Source organism: Cheilinus undulatus, linkage group 15, assembly GCF_018320785.1.
Source record: "Cheilinus undulatus linkage group 15, ASM1832078v1, whole genome shotgun sequence".
Classification (NCBI taxonomy): domain Eukaryota; kingdom Metazoa; phylum Chordata; class Actinopteri; order Labriformes; family Labridae; genus Cheilinus; species Cheilinus undulatus.
In genome coordinates, this window is record NC_054879.1 from 24,736,213 (window position 1) to 24,753,964 (window position 17,752).

A 17,752-nucleotide genomic window follows, 5' to 3' on the forward strand; every position below is an offset into this window, starting at 1 on the left:
TGTCTAAGAAAAGTCGCTCCAATCATGCCCAAACTTGGCTGAATGTTGTGAATTTCGAATGTTTGGAATCAGTTAAATTTTGTAGAAGAAGAAGCAAGCCAAAAAAATATAAAGGGCAACCAAAAAAACACTTTTACATCCATTTTTGGGAATTCATATTAGGAGCATGGGCATTTTTCTGAGTCCTCTTGGGCCCAAAGTCCACCTCTGTTTGGTCAGTGTGAATGCAAATGTACTGCACTCGAGCACCAGATCCAAGTCTACTTGGACAGGTGGTCTCTGCCCACTCTAGTGCACAACTGTGCCCCAATATATGGCATCATTTTAACAACAGAACTTATTTTTCTAGTTCTGCAGATTGTCTACATCTTTCTAAACCCACTGTGGAACTCATTAGAATCTAGTCAACAAATAGACTGTTATGACTCACCTTATGTAAGACTGCAAGTTGTAGTCAGCGAGTAAAAACATCTGTCTCTTTAAAAACCATTGTATTCATGAAGCAAGTGCCCATTTCATCCTCTGAGCTGCATGGTACTGTATGCCTCAAGGATCGCCCCATTGTCACAATACCAGAGCTAGGTACGTGAGTCAGTATCAGACCATTAACTAATACCAGGATCAGATCAGCACAGCTTGTATTTTTATCAAAAGCAGTTATTCTAGCTGATGTGTCTAGAAAAAGGGAAACTAGGGTTATAAAAATCCAAACATAAGACGAGTGTCACTTTGAATCTGTGGTGGCATAAATTCGGAGATCCTCTTGTCATTGTCTGAAAAACAAAGTAATGAAGTTCAAATGTGGATATTTTACAAACTTGGTCCATGTGTAAAATGTCACAGCAGCCTGCAGTGACTGAATTGGGTGAGTTAACTTGAATTACTGGCTGCTGTTTGTTTAGTTTGCTGCTCGGTTCATCCAATGTTCATGAGCTCAGAGTTTCTTGCAGAGAAACTTCATTGTTTAAGGAAGCTCAGTGGGGTGGTTTTTAACAGCCAGGGTTAAGCAATACAAAATAAACAACATTTGTTTATCACATTTAGAAGACTGTGCAGGGCCTCATGCTCATCTGTCCTCCTTTGTGTTTTCTAGTTAATGATTAAAGACAGAAGAAGCTTTTAAAAAGATTTTTAAGCTGGTTGTTTTGGCCTTTTTGTTGATGTTTGTCTCCTCTGCCCCAGGGAATGTATCGAATGTCGACTCTTCAACTCAGGACGCCTCGCAGACAACCAGACCTGCCAGCGCCTGTGCAAGGATGAAATCGTCACAGTGGAGACCCTCAGTGAGTAAACACGAGCTGCAGACCTACTGACCAACTGGCTGAAAGAGCAAAGCATTCACATCTGTGTCTTCTGCAGCAGTTTCACTTTTCACTGACATTCCTTCCTCACTGTCTCTTTTTATTTTACCTTTTTTCTTGTTACTGAGGAGTGAAAGTTCAGAGTAATATTTTACTTTTACACCTCTGTGGGAAAATTTAATTCTAAGAACAGTCTTATTATATATAAAAACAACATATTTACAGACTGTTGATGGAGGAAACAGTGTAAGCTTAATGTATATTACAACAGTAAAACTGTCAAAAGTAGCATTTTATTTTTATCAGGGCTGCACAGTAAATCAGTTTTATCAATTTTTACAATAAGAGCTTTTACAGTAGGTTGTTTACAGAAGACAAAACTCAAAATAAGGGGCAGGGAGTGATTCTGGCATAGAGATAATGCTTTCAAAATGCCAACTTTTTTTTGTGTTGTTTATGCTGGGACAGCTGTTTTAATGTCATGAAAACAACTGACTTTTGTGTCCTGAACGTAGGGACACATTCAGGTATATAAAAGTTTAAAAGCTCACATAAAAAAATGGGCAGATATGGATTAGAAACCTCCATGTAGGATCTTGAGAGGTGGTGACAGTTAACGCTGACATATGTTTCGTTTCCTACTAGTGGGTCTGTTTGGTTCAGTAGTTTTTCATGGTTTAAACCTGATCTTGCCGGGGATTTCACAGCTGAAGTCCGTCAAGCCTCACTCGTTGCGATCTCGATCATTTGGCTCAGCTCAGTTATTAGAGCTGCTTTATGGCTTGCTAAAGGCTCTTCGTTTTTTACCATTAACAACACATCAACATTTGGTCGCTTACGCCACAAGGTTAATTTGATGAGTAGTAACTCAGCATTTCCATGAAAACCGCATTTATGACAAAACAAGGGAGAAAAGCTGTCAAAGGGGCTCAGCTAGCCTCTAAGCTTAGTCCAAGACTCCTCTAAACTCTTGTATCCCTTCATCGTCATCTGTAGTAGGAGGTCTGCAGAACGAAGTTATTTGCGATATAGATCACTTCCACGCCTGGTAAACCAGTAAACCTGTGGTAAAAATCACTTTTTGGTAAAGTGTTGGGATCGTACTCAATGTATGCAGAAACTTTTTGATGATAATTACAGCGTACAGGTCCTTTAAGAGGTTTAACATACTAACTTTAGTCCATTCCCACTGATTCCAAATCAGTGTTCTTCACTAGGGATGAGAACTGAAATCTTGTACCAACATGGCACTGGTGCCAGCATGTCTGACACCTACCAATCCAAATCAAAACAAAGATTTTGGTGCTGCATTTCAGTATTGCTCCATTCCAGCACTGCTCCCACAAGTCGAAATAAAAGGCACAAATGACCTTGGGCTTAACATGATTCATGCCTTTGTTATTTTCCTTACTTTATGAGTTCTGTTACGCAGGGCCAGTACATGAATTTTGGTTGACTCTTTGCCTTGAGAAGTCGTGACTTTATTTTTTGTATCACATGCCCAATTAGCATCTTTTAAAGATCTGTCAGAATTATCTAAGCCTGCAGTACAGAGACGACTTTTATTCCTGCTTCATCTTCAGTGTTTTCATTGATTCACGTGAGCAGCCTAGAGCATACTGCTCTGATAGTGCAAAAGTAGTATTTATTTTACCGATCATTTTGATTCTCTTTCAGAGAAATAACTTTTTGATGATCTGGATGGATTATTATGTGTTTATATTCGTAGTGGAGGGAGGGAGAGGTCATCCATGAGTGATGGCCTTAATTGAAGGAGAGACCTGCCAAACGATACCCAACCCTATTCTTCACCTCCTGCCTCCCCATCTGACATTTGCATGCCACCAGGATCATGTGACTCTAAAATATATCTGCAAAAACCAAAATTAAAAGCATTTTTTTTTTCAATGTAAACAACCCTTGTTTTCTCACTCAGCATGTCTACATTTTACACGCTCTCACACCAGATATCTGCTTGTTCAAGGAGATGTTGAGCAGTAGAAGCATAGAGGAAATAGTCTGGTTATGCTGAATTAACATGTAAACCTGAGAATATCACTGAGAATGAGTTTTTTTCTTTTTAGTATTTGTCACTCTGATGTTACATCCAGCCAGCCAATAATCAAAATTGTCATGAATTATCTGTGAATCCTTTTTTAAGAATGAGACAAAGTATCACTGAGTATGACACTGAATCTCAAATTACTCTCATATGTTTGTGAAGTCATTTATGAGCGTCGTATCTAGCACCAAAATCTGAAATAATTCATCACACAGAGCAGCAAATTCCACAGTCACTCTGAAAGTAAACACTGAGCTGCAGTAACTATAACAGAATTTTGTAATATAAACATTTATTAGTGGCTGCTAGATAGAAGAACACTCTGGTATTGATGCTGCACAACCAGATATTGTGTCTTTTTTAGTCCATGACCTCCTTTTGTGTGTTTCACGTGTCCTGCCCCCGCTTCCACAACAGGTTGTGGTGCATTCAAATTCTCACTTCCTGCTCTGTAGTTTCGGTTTAGTCACACATTGAGGGAGCCAAACCATCATGAAGTCCTTAAATTGCCTTTCACTGTTTGGAAACACGAAAACATATTGACTAATGAGTCCAGTATTCTCATTCCAGCCTAATGAGTGTTGTAAATATTACATGATGGATTGTCATCAGCTGTTTAATGTTTATTTTTAGCTACAATTGTGTTGAAATGCTGGTCCAGCCGAGACTGATTCAAATCAAAATATCTCACTAACAGAGGGATTGTGATGACATTTAGTGCACACCTTCATAAAATAAATTTTCCACCTTCATCTAGATTACATTTCTTGTTCTGAGTAAAATATTTAACAGCTTTTGGGATAAATTTCCAAAACCCTACAATTCACACTCAAATGGATAACTTGGTGATAATTTTGATATAAGCATGCATCATCTTAACATCAGTTGATATCATAATTATCTGCATATTTGGCAAAAATCTAAAATCCTGCAGCCCTAGTTTCAGTCAATATGAAACTAAATCTGTGTGTGTGTGTGTGTGTGTGTGTGTGTAGGCTCATTGATGGCATGTATCAGAATTACATATTAAAACAAAGGTGTAAGTTTTGATGAGATGACGCAACTCAATTGGTGAACTTACTGGAGAGCTCACAGCCAGTGGACTTTTCTCTCTGTGCACATGCAATGGTAATGATGAGCCCTAAATTGGTGTAATGGTCATGCGGTGGGACACTTTTGTCCATTTAGTTTACATCATACTGTATACGAAACTATCAAACTATTTGGTCCTCATTTTGAGTAACTTCCAAAATTAGGAAATTGTCCAAGATATTTGAGGATTTCTACTTTGATATTTTTTATGTATCAAAACAACAACTGGACTATTCAGGGAACAGTTTAAAAACAGCTAATTTGTTCTTGTTTGTGTTGCTGTTAAATCTCTGCAGTTGCAGCCTTGCCTTTCTCACATTCTTCTGCTGTGATCAGTCATGACTTCTCACCCAGAGATCTGGTCTTTGGTGTCTTGATCTTTGTGTTATGAAGTAGCAGGTGTTAGTCGGGGCCTCTCACACCTTCACCTCCAAACAGCAGGAGTCATTGACCGGCTACACCTCCTCTAAGGTTCAAAGATCTCAGTCCATTCATGTATAAAACCCCTCTTTGTGAGAGAATCCACCCACTAAACAAACACATACCTCCAGAAAAGAGTTGGCCTCTTTTATGTGTCAGTTAAAGGGCTAAATGTGGAGTTTGAGCTCTAACTAAATCCATCATCTGAGCGTTTATCTTCACAGCCTGGAGGGAAAAAGTCCAGAGATGTTTTAGGAATGTATTAATAAGAGCACACTCTCTGATTTATGGCCTTTATAGGACTGTGGTGCAGCCTGGTGGTGCTCAGAAGAGCTCTGCAGACTGACAGTGGTGTGTTCGTTAATATGGATGATTATGAGAGCGCTCCATATTGGCCCTGCATGGCCCGACCCAGATCTGACGTCTTTCGGAGCATTCTCTGCAAGTTCAGCCATCTGACTGGCCTTAATGGACTCCACATGTACATTCCAGATAGTTTGAGCATGAAACAGAGCAAGAGGAGGCGGGGCTGCAGAGGAGAGGAGGGGGACGGGATGGTGTGACCTCACCCTCCCTCCTGAGTCTGTTTGGGTTTGATTGACTGAAAACTCAAGCATGCAGAATATTGGTGTCTACATCAAGGAATGTGGAATTTTTTTTTTTTTTTTGGCAATCATGATATTATTTCACCGTGAAGAAATTTAGGCTATGTTTTTCCCCACAGAGTCAGACTTCCCTTTTATTTGACATCATCATTCCCTACTTACTGTTTTTATAGCATAATAATATCTCCTTAAATTACCAGTCATAAATAGGGATACAGGAACAATCCAGCAGAGATAGATGTTGTCAGACAGGAGTTTATTTCCCCTAAAGAAGTTGTGATTTCACTGTGGACACATTTAGACCACGTCATTTCCCAACAGGGTAAAACTTCCCTTTTGTTTTTCATCACCTTTCCTGTCTTACTCATTTTATAACACAACAGTGTCTTCTTAAATGCACAGTAAATTATGGCTCTCAATCAAAACAATAACAAACATTGGCAAGTAGGGATACTGTACAGTTTAGTGCATTATCATAACAACAATTTAAAAAAACAAAAATACTGTAAACATGTGTTAAAGGGGATATTTTGCATGAATATGAATATGGTGTGCCTTGAGATTTTAGCTTGTGTGCCTTGTGCCACAAAGGTTGAAAACCACTAATTTAGAAGATTTAGGACAAAATGGTGTTTCATCAGCTGACAACATTTTGCTATGTGTTGTCTTCATAGCGTCTAAGGACTGACCTGCATGTGAAGCTCTCAACAAAGATAGTGAGGGTGTGAGATGATATACTTGGTTTATATCAACTTTTGTTGACAACTTTAATGAATCACTTCCCTATCCCAGAATGCTCCAGGAAAGTCTGGCTACAGACCTTGGCTGTCAGGCCTCTTGGGAAGCCTACTCCAGTTGATGCCTGAGAACATTTAATTATGAATAAAAAATACTCTACTAGAGTTACGATTGGGTAGGCAACACAAAAGATTCCCAGGCTAATAAGTTTCACTTGAGGCCTTGAGAAGGAGCCTGACAATGGAGATCTTCAGCCAGACGCCTCCCGTTTCCTCTGCAGGTAGCACAAGCTAGCACTTTTAGCAGCTTTTCCCCCTCATTAGTTGAAATTCATCCATGAAACAGAAACATCAGTTTACTGTTTAATAAAAATCAAGATGATTTTAAATGACAAAGGGTTATAATGGTGACCCAGAAACAAAATTCTCATTGCTTTTCATCTGTAAATGATCTTAACTTGTTGTTTCTCTCTTTATTTCCTCTTTTTAGGAACGGATGACACCAACGCTGTGCTTTGTCTCTACAAGACGGACAGCGATTGTGTGATGAAGTTCACGTATTCTGAGCACGCCAGTGGCCGGTCCATCCTCACTGCTCTCAAAGAGCCAGGTCAGTTATAAACAATGGTATTATGGTTTCTTTCTTTCTATCAAGAAGTGTTTCAGATATGTATAAAAAGGAAGACTTATACAAACAGCAGACAGACATAAAAATGACATAATCAAAAAAATGAAAGGCAGGAAATATAACACTCGATAATGTAGTTGAAACATTAGAAATGGTGGACAGAAGTCAAAATTTATTTAATCTGACATAATCTCGATCAATCATTTAGAGTTTATTTTTTCAGTTTCCTACCTGAATCAATTTTAGGGGCAAGAAATAATTACTTTCTAATTACAAAAGTGCACTTTTGAGTTTCTGAATGTAGATCTCTGTCAAAATATGAATGCTAGACCTTTACTGTTTGTCCAACAAGCAAGGGACAATTTGCATCACTTAAATAAGCCTGTGTTTAAAATAAATGTGCCAGAAATAAAAGTAAAGGCTCAATTTAATTTTCATTTCCTATCCCTTAAAATACATGAAAAGGAAACATTCAAAAGCACTTAAAAAGAGCATTGCATGTTTTTTAAGTGTTAAAAAACATAGATGTCTATGTGATGTCTTTCTTCTCCTATATTAGAGTGCGGTGGCGGTCCTGATGCCATGATGGTGCTGTTAGCGGTGGTCGGCAGCATCCTGCTGGTCGGAGTCATCCTGCTCGCTGTGTGGAAGTTGGTCATCACCATCCATGACCGGCGAGAGTTTGCACGCTTCCAGAGCGCACGATCACGAGCTCGATACGAGATGGTAAGACAGATCCAAGAATGATGCAGATCAGCAGTTAAAATCCTCACTATGAAGCATCTTACTGCATCAAAAACCACCAATCTTGTTTATACCAGAAACAAGCATCATAAAACTATTAAGTTCACAGCAAAATGCAGTTAAACATCACAAATTACAGCCACCGAAACTCCTATAAAAATAAATCACGTCTTCTTTTTATGAATATTGAAAGCAGTCATTCTGGTGTCATTTATCTTGACCTTGAAATGCCAACTAAAAACACTATCACTTCCTGCTTCAAAGCCAAAAGAGAGCCAGTAAGGACTTTTACTTTAGCCTCTGTTTGGTGGTTATCACTAAACCAAGTTTTAAACCCTTGCCCCTACTCCTTTGTAAATAAGACTTGTGATTTATTAGGAGAGTGTTATTTCAACACATTATGGTCATTTTGATTGAACAGGCATTTTAAAAATTGCTCATAGGAGAGATGTGCTGACTATGACTTCTCATCCCATTTCACTAAGGGAGGCTTCACCACAACCTCTCTTAACTCTGTTTCAAGAGGCAAAGGGGTGCTCAGGATCTGTGAGGGTAAAAGTTAGAATTAGGGACAAATTTTAAGACTAACTCAGGACCTGTAACATGGCAGCATGCATATTTGCAGCTACTTACAGCTGTTTTTTATGTTTTTGTTTGTTGCTTTATCTTTTCTTAGTTTGGTGTTTTATCTATCCATCTAAACTTTGTTTTGTTTTTTCCACCAGCATTATCAGGGTCAATCATTCAATTTTGCTGCACTCTACTCAGGCAATGCAATGTCACTGAAGATCTTTCTTACCTTATACTAGTATCTTACCATAAACCTGATCTGGCAAGCTGGGGGGCTGTTAAAAATGTCTTCAATTAAGTTTTCCCGAAAGAAGGAATCAAAAAACACCATGCTAGATTTAAATGTCTGATATCTGTGTTGGGATTAAATATAATCAAGTTGCAGTATACCTACTGATAATATTTTTAGGACTTATTGTAGGACTTTTTTACATTTGATAAAAAAAAAAAAAAAAAACTTTAATCAAGCCTTTTATAAACTGCTTCTATTGAGTTTTCACTGGAACCATGCAGAGCAATAATCATAACCATAAAAGAAAGTTAAACAGAAAAATAAATACAGTAACACTGTAGAGCTTTAATGTGTGCTTCCCTCTGATATCGTATTATACATTTCTTGACTATTTTGCACATGAAATGCCACTATTTGTACTGACAGCAGGATGAATAAATAAAGGTAAATTAAACGTAATCTATCTACAAGAAAGAGTGAAGACGACAGGAAGAAGGGGTACTGATCTAGAGTGTCGGCGTCAACTTTGCATGATAGTCTAAAAAGGGGTGCAAAGTTTTATGACATCTTTTCACTGAGACCTGATGGGGATGTCACCACTACATAGCATGCATATTTGTCCATATTAACATCTTCCTATCTCGACTCATCCAGGAAGATACGCTGGGGAAAATAGAGGCTTTATGGTGTCATGACTGCAGAAACTGATGTTTTACAGCAAACTTTACGCTTCACAAAGATCTACTGATGATGAGGATCTACTGCTTAGCTTTTTATTTTGAATGCAATGTTTCTATGGCTGAAGCTGTGTTTTCTTTTTTAAAAATGTTTTGGTTCTTGATTGATAGGACAGTAATGGGCGAGGAGACATATTTAGAGGAGGGAATCGAGGAAGATATGCAGCAAATGTCAAAGATTAGGAAAGAAGTAAGGATGGCAGATTGTATACAAGGGATAGTTTCTGTGCCTAACTGGAGTACTATTAGGTGTGCTTTTTTGTCAGAAATTTAGGCTAGATTAATCTAGTTTCGATCCCCCTGCCAGTGGAATTTTACAGTTGAAAGGACAAAGCTATCAAAGCTCTTTGGTACAGAAAAATAAATTATGGAGGTTTTATAGACCTTTTTTAGTTCCTTTAAAGTTCTATCACAATGCATAATTATACTATGCCTACAAAGCTGAGGTGTTATCCTCCTCATTATCATCCTTAGATGATGTTAAAAGGTGTCATCGGTGTAACTTTCTCTTTTTATCCCTCAGGCCTCCAACCCTCTGTACAAACAGCCCGTCTCTACCCACTTTGTGGAAACAGACTTCAACATGTACGGCAAGTCGTACAATGGAGGGGTCCACTGATCCCTCAGTATGGGGCGCGGCAGGACCGGTCCATCTGAACAGATCCCTGGAGGAGGGGGGGAAGGGAGGGGGGCACACAAGGCGGAGGGCGGACTGATCACTCATCCCTCTGCATGGGTCACTGCTGATAAAATAGAAATGAACCAGACTTTGAGAGAGCAAGGAGTCTGTGGCCTTTTTAAAAAATCTTTCCAGAGATAGAAGTCGACCACAGAGACGTGATGAGACTGTGAGGAGCGACAAAGAATGAACTCCTCGCTGGTGTTTAGAGAGATAAAAGAGAGAGTAAAGTTAGTGGTGAGTTTGTCTGCAGTCACACAAGATAAATAAATTCTCTCATGAGGAAAAAAAACACCTAACACCAGCCACATTAAAGCAACACTCACTCTTTGTACAGAGCAGGCAGGACTTTGGCTTATATTTGTATATTTTTATAAACACTAAAAATGCCTTTTTTTAGTAAGAACTATGCACCCAGAGGCTCTGAACATGAATTCACTCCACGTCAGATCATTTCAAATGATTTAAAGCACATTTTTGTAAAGGTTGCAATGCAGCGCTGTGGTACTACTAACATTTACTAAGCAATAGACTTCTTACCTTCATTTTGCACAGAGAATATTAAGTGATGTAAAGGTTTAAATTTTCTTCTTTGAGTGTATGTTTGTGCGTTGTTGTTTGCTCTGATTGCACTCGTTTCTCTTCGTCTGAGTCACAGGGTCTGAATAAGCCTCTGAACCCACAAAGTTAAAGGCTGGTGTTACTCTGGGTTTGTTTTTTGATGTCTTGGTAACAATTCCCATGAGAAACCAACAATTTAGAAGTCTCAATATTTGCAGACTTCTCCCCCAGTGTTAGCGGCATGAAGACCCAAACTCATTTGTTCCACTGAAGCCACAAACATTTAAACCTAACATTGTCAGATTTTTAAATGAGAATGTCTCAGATTAAAAGGGACGCTATCCAGGGCTGCAAACGTCAAATTCATACAGCTTAACAGGCGTTTGGAAGATATAATTTAGCAGCCACATATGCATCCAGAGAGTTTAACTCTAACCAGCAGCCATCTTTGGTGTTTACTAAATAAACCCATGGTGCTTAAACCAACATTTTTTTAAACAGTTGAAAACTGTCTGAACAGGAGAAAATTATATATAAATACAGTACTGTGCAGAACTTTAAGGCACACTTGGGCCAGAAGTTGAGGTTGAAATAATGTGTAGATGTGGAGAGTAAGCTGGCTGAGGGCCCCATTGGGTGGGAGCGAGGGTTGACACAACCCAACCAGTGCTCTGGATTTTCTTGGATATCACTAGGGACATCAGAAAATAATCTATTGAACAAATAAAGTCCACATCTTTAGGGCACAGTAAAGGGTGGATGTGGGGAGTAAGCATCACCCAGGGCAGGGGTTCTCAAACTTTTCAGCATGCGACCCCCAAAATAAAGGTGGCAGAGATCGGGAACCCCACCGTACCTGAAAGTGGTCAAACACAGCCACGATCATTCAAGAATAATCTTGTGCAGACAAGGCCGTCCATAAGGGTGGATAAAGGGAAGAGCTTTCCGAGGCCCAGCCAAATGGGGGGGGGAGGGCATGAGTCACTCTTATGTAAATGTAAATCCCTTTTTTAAAACAAAGCTTTAAAAAATGGTAAAATAAAATAGGGGTAAAGTGGAAAAAATTGGCATAAAAGGCAGAAAAGGGGTCAGTAGTGGCAATATTGGCTTAAAAGGAGCAGAAATTGCCAGAAAAGGTGGTGATATAGATTAAAAAGTAGGAAAAATTGGTTTAAACTGGCAAAAATGGATTAAACGGGGCCTGACCTTGGCTGCCAAGCAACACGTGTGTTGGCATGTGTCAAAGTTCGCTCTGGCTGCCCTATATGCCTAAAACTTTTGTACATAACTATATGAGCAGAAGGAGGGCATAATGCAAGTACAGGTCATAATAAAGCATGAGGGTTTTGTTTTATTGGCTGTAAATATTTAGAATGTGTCAAAAATGTAAAGTTATTCATTTATAAGGGCTAAACCATTTATAAAAGGAGCACAAAAGCTGTTTGTGAAGGACTGTTTTCAGCAGAGGGTAAAAACACAAGGTATCATAGCGAGAAATAACAGAAAGCAAATACAGCAAGATGAAGTCAAATAACAGAAACATGGACTATTGTTTACTACTGTCAGACTGTTTTCACATTGAGTACAACAGCCAGCACTTTTGGGTAAACAAGGCACACAACCGTACAGTCAAAGGTAGCAGTGGATCAGTTGGTAGAGTAAGTCGTCTCTCAACCTTACCTGACACGTCAGATAGACTGTTTCATACAGTCATTGTATGGATATATTTCTCATTAACCTGGGAATCCTCCCATACAATTTTTTAAGGAAGGGCAGAAATTCTCAAAAGGCTATTCTATACCTATGTCTGATCTATCAACTACGCTGGTGGCTGCCATTGATACCCTCTCCCAGTACAACTTAACCCCACCTGTAGCTACTGCCTTGCTGTGCCTGTTGTAAGACAAAGTTACAACAGAAAACAACAGTAATTGTCTGTCTTGATTATTGTAAAATTACACATCCATTCTCATAATATGCAGCAGCCCTAGTTCTGTGGTTTCAGAGAAATATTGATGCGTCTTATAGTCTAAGTGAGATCTACAGCACTGAAGAAGAAGATGCAACAGACCTTTTATAAAAGCAACAATTAGTTTGGGTCATTTTGTTATTTCAAGAAGAAAAATGTAGAATAGCACCAGCCCGTAGGTCACAACAACCCAGTACAAGTCCTGGTAGAGATATTTTTGCTTCATCCTTCAGTCAGACAGCAGCTACATCACCTCTGATTAAACAAACATGCAAATCTGAGAGTTTTTGTGGGTTTGTGCTCACACTCTGACTTGCTGCTACTTTCTAAAGTCTCTGAGATGCGGCGTGTCCACCCCTCCGGCACCAGGAGAGGGTGGAAACTCTGAGAAACCTCAAAGGATGGCGTCCAGAGTTGTAAATCTATAACGTTCCCACAGGAAGAGGCGGAGTCTGAGCTGTCAGAGAGAAAAAGGGAGCTTGGTGGAAGGGCTGGGCAATATGCACGGAAAACCATACGTCGATCTTTATTAGCTTAATCGTGACATCACACATAAATATCTGGATTTGTCGTAGAGTTTTCATAATACCAGAGTGATAGACTACCATATGACTCTGGTATAAATCAAACCACATTTAAAACCAGTTTGATACCACAGCAACAAGAAAAGTAGTCCTAGACACCAAATGATCTATTTTTCATTTTTAGTTATCAAAAAAAGGGACTGGGAATGCCTTGGAATCTCTTGGAGGTTTTGAAAAATGCTGGGGAGAGGATTGTCTGGGGATATGGCTTTGCCTGCTGCCACCATGACAGCCCAGATAAGCAGAAAAATTTTTTTGAATTAGTAGTCAAAAATTGCACACAAATAACTTAGTCATGTAAAGTTTGTCTTCTGTAAGAGCTAAGAATTGTGTTTTTTTTATTCTTTTTTTTTTTTTCAAAAGGAGCACGGAGGATGTGAGGAGTTTGGTGACTTGTTCAGCCATTGGTATGAGCACTAGCTGTTAAAGTGAAAAAATCATAAAAAATCCTAAACTATTCAATGACTACTCAGATTAAAGGAACATGGGCTATTTTTAACTTCTGTCGGGCTGGTTCGACAAAAACTTGGATGTCTTTAGCGTATCTTTTTGGATATCTGATCAGGATGCCTCCTGGGTGCCTCCCTGTGGAGGTCTTCCAGGGAAGTTCAACCAGGAGGAGACCTTGGGGTAGACCGAGAACTTGCTGAAAAGGTTTCCATGTCCCATCTCGCCTGGGATTGACTCAGAACTGCCCAAGAGGAGCTGGAAACTATTGCACCCTCTCGATGTCTGAACTCCCAACCCTGTCTTTAAAGGCTTCCTGTATTTAAAAGCTGTCTCCCTTCTGAGGTCTTCCAGGCTCGCCCAAATGAGAGGAGACCTTGGGGTAGACTCAGAATACGCTGGAAGGCTCATATATCCTCAAGATTCCCTTGAAAGAGCTGGGACGTATTGCTGGTGAGAGAGATGTGTGGGTTAACTTGATTAGCCTTCTGACAGCGAGACCTTATCCAGAAGAAAAGCGAAGGATGGATGGATGGATGGATGCAAGTTTATCCATTTTCTCCTGCTCATCTGTGGTTAGGCTTAGGGTAGCAAGTTAACATAGACATTCCTCTCCCTGTCAATACTCAACAACTCCTTCAGGGGGATTCGAGGATGTATAATCCTTCCAGCAGATTCTGAGTCAACCCAAAGTCTCCTTACAGCTGAGTGAGCCTGGAAGACCTCCAAAAAGAGGCTGCCCTAGAGCCATGGTTGGGAAGAACTCATGGAGAAATAGCAACGGGCATGAATTTAAACACCAGGGTTTTTTTTTAACCGTATGAGGGAGATTACTGTCTAAATTGCACAAAAACAACAGCAGCCACCCTCTTTTTAAAATGTTGCCAGCATATTTGTACAAATTAGACAGTGTGCAGGAGTTTACCTGCATTATTTGGTAATTAAATCAATAAATTGCCCAACAGTGGGTGTCTAAGACTTCTATTTTTTATGCCGTTGTATCAAACAGATATCAATCAGCATATAACTGTTAGTGGTTCTTAGCATGAACCAACTTTTTACAAGCATGAGAGCTGGTATTTATTTTTGGTTTTCAGTCAACATCAACATGAAAAGTATCAATATAGATTTATCTTAAAAACCCAGATTATTGCCCAGCCCTACTCTGAATCTTTTAACAGTGACGTTCTTGCAGTAAGAATCGCAGTGATTGTGTGTTAAAGAGTGCGTTTGAATGAAAAAGAGTGTAAATAAAATAGCATGGGTTATTTCGGTGCCAAATGACATGTTGTGGACTCTTTTGGCTGTGAGTCTTGGCACAGTTTACTAAAACTCACCCACCCACCCCTCCCTGAGCTCCAATATAAATCTTTTCTGTACAGTCGTGAACATTTTCACATGGCTCTCTCCACATCATGTTTATGTAAAACTGCACAATAAATCTGCTTCTGTCAAAAATCAGCCTCTGTTTTATTTGTTCCACTCGTATTTTCAGAGAGGGGGTGTCTAATTTTAACCTCACGCGTACAGTAACTCTGCCTGTATCTAAACACTCATATCCAAACACTTCAAAGGTGAGTAAAACATCTGTTTGCTGCTTTGACTGCGTTCATACCGGTTTGATGTTAGACTGGAGTGTCTCTGATGCTGTAATTAACACCTCGCTGAGCACACCCTCTTAAATATAAGCATGATGGATTTAAACTTTTATGAAATGACCCTTTAATTACCCATTTGACTACTTACTTCAAATTGATTTAATGCTCGGTCATTTAAACCATCAGGGTGTTTACTGGAAGGATTACTGTAAATGTATAAAGAGTGAAATTTAATCATGTGCATCCGTACTACAATAATGCACAATTTTCAACCCTTATATTTGACAAAACACGCATAAAATAAATTAAAAATATACTGGAAGCACTGGATAATTTGAGAATAAATATATAAATTGTTGCATCAACAATAGGAAACATCTTTTTTACATGAACATTACTTTCAGTGGAAATGATAAAAACTTAAGTAATTTTAAAATTTTAAGCAAAATGTCTGGCAAATGCAAACACTAGATATTTGTTTTAAATATGTCTGATGAGTCCTTCAACCCCAGTTTGTCTGTTTGCTCCCACTACTTCATCTGTGACGTATAAATGCATATGAATGGGATGTACTGGGATATTGTGTTCAAGTCCATAATATCCCAGTTTTCAGCTGGGAAATTAAGTTTCAGCTTCACATTGCAGTGGAATTCAAAGGAAAGTCAGCAGTCTCCTATTAAGGTAAGTATGCATTGCATATACTTAAAAGTTGACATAAGGGTGAATACTAACATGTATGTACACATATCTAGAATACAGCAAAGTTATTTGAATAAGTTAGAAAGGATTGTCCTTTTAAGGTTTGCTTTTATTTGCTTTGCAACTGGTCCGACAAGAGCAAAGACTTGCAGCAAAACTTAAGTCTGCTTCAAATGTCCTTTTATTTAGCATTAGGCAAACACAAGCAGCATATTCAAGTTTCTCCACATCTAAACGAGGTAAAGGGATCTTCAGCCTCTTTGTAATGTAAATATTTTGTTCGCTCAGACTGATGTTTTTTTCTCATGAAGCAGCTTAGCCGTCTCTTGTCTTCTCTGCGGGGGTTTCCCATCATGCCTCTGTGGTTATTGATGTGTTCTGACCTCACACGCCTGCCCTTTCTGCAACGACACATTCAGGCCTTGTGCATCACAAAAGCTCCATGAACCGTGAGAAACAACACTTAGAAAGTCAGAGCATGTTCACCTCTGAGCTCCTGTTGATCACTGATGGTATTTTCAGCCCAAATTTAGGACTTATTTATTCTAGCTCAAGTGCTATTGGACAGAAATACTGCAGCAGCTGCTTCCTTCAATGTTGCATGGAAAGCTAAAATATCTGCCATGTCGCTGTTACAGCTGGTCTCCAGTTTTTGTCTTTGCAGTGGACATAAACTACAGAAAGGTATTTTTGCTCTTTAGTTTAGCTGAATATGCAAAAATAACTGAATATTGTGCAGACCTTATTCACTCCTTTGCAAGAGATTTCTCAGCACAGCAAAGTCACTGCCTTTTTCATTGACTTATTTATGGATGCACATGTGCTTTTATAATGTAAATTTTTTTATTCTAGGTGTGTTTTCCCCTTTGTTCTGAAGGGAGCTGATAATACTTAAAACAAGAATCTTAAAGACAACAGTTGTGTTTTAACATGTTTGAAAAACTGGTGACAGTTTCAGTGCTACAAAAACATCCTCTCTTATCAAATCTGGGCCCTTGAAGAACTTTATAAAGAGCAGGTTCTTTCTTAGTATCTTGCCTGCTGCTGCCCTCTAGTGGAGGAAACGTGGCAGTAAAGTTTAAATTAACCTTTATACTTTGTTAAATAGTTCAGTGTTAAGACTAGACTTATTTAAGCACTGTAAAATATCTGGTTTGCACTTGGGATAAGATTTTAAATTTGATCATACTTTAACTAACTATTTCTATTGAATGCTGCATCATAGCTCTACTGATGTCTTACAACATCCTCATTTCCAAAAAAGTTGGGGTACTGTGCAAATTGTAAATATCTAACGTCAAAAGATTCAGAGAATCTGGAGAAATCTCAGTTGTCTGTGCAATCCACAAATGACGGTTAAGTCTGGATCATGCAAAAAAGAAGCCATATGTGAACAGGAAAACACTGAAGTCTTCTTAGGGCCAAAGGTCATTTAAATGGACTGAGGCAAGATGGAAAACTGCTCTGTGGTCAGATGCATCAAAATTTAAAATTCTTTTTGGAAACTATGGACGCTGTGTCCTGTGGACTAAAGAGGAGGGGGGCATCCAGCTTATTATCCTGGCAAAATTCTAAAGTGTGCATCTCTGATGGTCTGGGTTTGTGGGTTTATGAGATTTGACAATCATTGCATTCTGTTTTATTCACATTTTACACAGCGCTCCATCTTTTTTGGAATTGGGGTTGTAGAACTAAAGTACAGAAGTGATTAGATACATTTTTGGTTAATGCACTTTAAATATAAAGGTAGGTAAACAGGTATTGCTCTCACAATTGATTTATATTTCAACAGAACAGTCTCACATATCACTGTGATTGTTCTGCTGTGAAATATCATATTGTAAGTTTAGTTTTGAGCAATAGGAGGCGCCAGCACTCTGAAAGTGAAAGCTCCACTGTGTTAGTACCTGGATTTCTAAGTTCTTTATAAAAATTACAGTATGACATGCAGCAGCAGGCCATCCACTAGAAAGATCCAGAGGAACTTAAGAGTCAAGGGAGCCCAATATAAGTTTAAATGGATTTTTGGCCAGGACAGACATGTTTGTTTATTTTTTTTGTCTCATACCATCTCTTTCTTCCTATCC

At 38.9% G+C, this 17,752-nt stretch overlaps 1 protein-coding gene across 1 annotated transcript in view; it reads left to right on the forward strand.

Annotated features, from left to right (window-relative positions):
* Positions 1 to 14,829, forward strand: part of itgb5 (integrin, beta 5) — an 84,544-nt gene extending 69,715 nt beyond the window's left edge. Inside the window, exons 13-16 of the mRNA XM_041806225.1 lie at positions 1,183 to 1,283; positions 6,708 to 6,827; positions 7,405 to 7,571; positions 9,652 to 14,829. Coding sequence (XP_041662159.1) covers positions 1,183 to 1,283; positions 6,708 to 6,827; positions 7,405 to 7,571; positions 9,652 to 9,747 — 484 coding nt within the window. The 3' untranslated portion in view covers positions 9,748 to 14,829. The remainder of the gene's footprint in view (positions 1 to 1,182; positions 1,284 to 6,707; positions 6,828 to 7,404; positions 7,572 to 9,651) is intronic.
* Positions 14,830 to 17,752: the final 2,923 nt, after the last annotated feature.